Genomic DNA, 3,004 nt, shown 5'->3' with positions numbered 1-3,004 from the left:
TCTGAGTTGAAATCGCCCTCGGCAACGCACGTTCAAGCATCAACCTCCAAAGAGAAGTCTATACACATATGTACAGTTTACACAAAGCTATGCAAGGTTCTGCAACCATTTCATGGGCTCTATATATGTTAAACCAAGTTGAACTTTGACCAATCAATGATTTGGATTTTGTAGTAACATATGGGTAGAGTCCTTTTAAGTTTATGGAAGTGCCCACCGTTTGAAAAGGTAGCGATAGTTCAGTGTGAACAGAATTCAGAGTTCAAGAATCTCCGTTTAGTGTGAACGTAGCTTCTGATAGGATTTACTCAAAAGACAGCCTGTGCTTCAAATCGCAGACTATGAGCTGTCTGTTTATTTGACTGCAGTGGTGAAGGACTAATTCAGGACAGAGCCCACTGCAGCACCACCACACACTGAGGTGAACAAACGTTTCCTGTGGCAAAACTCCTGCCCATCAGAATCATTTCAGATGGGATTTACGCTTTAAAAAAGAGCGCGTGGTTTAAATTAATATTTTTTCCGATCCTGGCCCCAAACGCATGTGAATGTAGTCAGTAAGGAGTAGGTGAGCAGGGTGAGACGGGACACGGAGAAGTGCCTCCGGGAATGAATGGAGACTTTGTACGTCTGTTTGTGAGCCTGCACCGCTCCTCCGTTTTGCAAAATTAAAAGTGACAGAAAATTATCGGTACTCCACAAATACACAAACCATTTGCAGGTACTTTTTGCAAGTGCTTTCACAAAGCTCCATTGGCAGGCGCAGATGTTTTCGAGTTTGCATTATACGGGAAAACGAAGGCCTATGAATCAGAATCTCTGTGTGAGTCTGTGTTTGGGTTTGGATGCAGGCTTGGCCGGGCTGCCGGTGGGATGGCAGGGTTTGGGTCAGACACCCCCCCCCCACACTTTAGTACACCGGGGCGTTTCACATCTGCACGCAAAATGGCAGCCGCGGCAGAGGGGGCGCTGGCCGCCGGGGCCGTGGGCGATAATGGGCTCATATAAAAGACAGACTGCCTATTGAAAGGGAACACTAAGCCAGCTTCCGAGCTCATTAAACAGCTCCTCTGCAGCTTTGATGTCGCGGCTTGTTTAATGTCTGACACTGCAGAAGAATTCTGGCTGCTTTACTGTCTTGTAAAAGCAAAAATGCCATAAATCACAGCGGCTGTCGCAGTTTTATAGTCAACAGCTTGACTAATTGAAGCTTAATATTTCATCTTATTACAATTAAGGACATCTCTTGTCCAAAGACATGGTGGGGCCAAGGGGGTGACCGTTCACCGCTGCCATTGGGTGAGCCAGCTGCTCAAGGGTGTAGAGTGATAAACAAATATAGAGGCTTCATAATTGTATTAATTACAGCCATTAGCCAAGGGTTGTTACATCGCTGAAATGACATGAAGCATCCAGTGAACGTCGGATAATCAGAAAGGAAGAGGAGGCTGGGAAAAGGTAAGAAGCATCACTATCTGACTTTTTCCCTATCCCTTCAGGGCAGGAGGGAGGAGAAGAGGTGTTAATGAAGTAAAAACATTGGTAAAAAACAACAGCAGACGACGTTCACGCCAGCCCCAAATCCCAATCAGACAGCGAAAGGTGGCGGGGATCGAGCTGAAATCCTTACATCGCTCCTGGATTGATAAAAATGGGAGGAAAAAAAAATCGCCTCTTTCATCTTCAAAGGAAAGACTGTACGTAATTCCTGCCATGCCGGGAATAAACGGCGGAGCGGATAACAGCATGTGTTTTGGCTGGAGAACCATCTGAACCGTGTTCGCACTTATCTGACGGCGTCCCATAAATACGAGGGCCTTTGATTTCCAGCGTACAGGATGGGGATAATCTTAGAGAGGGGCCTTAATGGTACCACGGGCTCTTAAACAGAGGTCACGGCTTGATGGATTAGATCTATTAGACTAATGCCGAAAAAGCTACAAATGGGGACACATTTGAAACAGCTGTCAGAGATTGCCATGCAATTGAAATGATGGATGAATAGCCGCAGCATTTTTTTTTTTTCCTTCTATGCTAATCTAAAAACTGTCAGAGTTAAGACCCCCTCCCTCCTCCTTTCACTTCTTTAGACATGATGGCATTGAGAAAATAAACCACAAAGAAAATTAGTAACATTATCCAAAGAGTTTCATAGTGATGTCATTTATCTGATATGAAGTCACTGGAGCGGCTGCACAGCTTTGTTTGTAATTGTCAAAGACCGAGCTGGGCACACACACTCGCTCATGTGGAAATGAAGAACATGCACAGATATTTAAGTGAAGGAATGCACACACACACACACACACACACACACACACTGACTTGCTTGATGCTGCAACTGTTGCTCATTAAGAAAATGAAAACATTTTAAACACATCCGTATGCAAACCATTGAAAAACGTTCAGTGATCATCAGCATATTGACAGACATGTGAACAGGAAGGAGATTATTTTACAAGGTATGAATCTATACAGTACAGATTTTGTGAATGGAAAATTCAATTGTGTATATGTGGTTGTTTTGGATTATCTAACATATATTGAGACAAAAAGTGTTTGTGTCAGAGGAGGTGACGAGAAAGGGGAGGTTTCAATCCAAAATGAAGGAATAGTCGTCCATAGAGGCTGGGAGTCTGAAACCTACAGGATTTACTTGGTAAAAAAATAAGAGGGGAAGTCGACTGAAAAGAGGGTTGGAGGGGTGAGTTTGTGGGAAGTAACGGGAGCTTCTTTGTTTTACTTATCCTCACATTTCTGGCTTGGGTACGCACCATGGGGGGTGCGGTGGGCGGGGTGAGAATGGCGGCCTGGGGCAGGCTGGCGGGGAAGGGCGTGAAGGTGTGCTGGTGGGTGTGTTGGTGCTGGTGCATGTGCTGGTGTTGGTGAAACTCGGCCCTCAGGAGCGAGACGGGGGCCAGCGGCGAGGCGGACGGCCCCCGGCCGCGCTCCGAACTCTGAACCAGGAAGCGGTTGTTCAGCTCCTGCCTCAGGAGGTCATGCT

The 3,004-nt window shown here is 46.0% G+C and overlaps 1 protein-coding gene across 13 annotated transcripts in view; it reads right to left on the bottom strand.

Annotated features, from left to right (window-relative positions):
* fbrsl1 (fibrosin-like 1) overlaps window positions 1–3,004 on the bottom strand; it is a 407,550-nt gene that overhangs the window by 14,884 nt on the left and 389,662 nt on the right. For 10 of the 13 annotated variants that reach the window (XM_024274771.2, XM_036213672.1, XM_024274767.2 and 7 more), the window contains one exon: window positions 2,754–3,004. The exons of 1 other annotated variant lie outside the window; for it this stretch is intronic. In XM_024274771.2, coding sequence (XP_024130539.1) covers window positions 2,754–3,004 — 251 coding nt within the window. The remainder of the gene's footprint in view (window positions 1–2,753) is intronic. 2 more of the 13 variants (XM_036213674.1, XM_024274770.2) reach the window with 1 other exon arrangement.

Source organism: Oryzias melastigma, linkage group LG9 (genome assembly GCF_002922805.2).
Source record: "Oryzias melastigma strain HK-1 linkage group LG9, ASM292280v2, whole genome shotgun sequence".
NCBI classification, from domain to species: domain Eukaryota; kingdom Metazoa; phylum Chordata; class Actinopteri; order Beloniformes; family Adrianichthyidae; genus Oryzias; species Oryzias melastigma.
The sequence above is the reverse complement of the archived record's forward strand: the minus strand, read 5'-3'. Positions and strand labels throughout refer to the sequence as shown.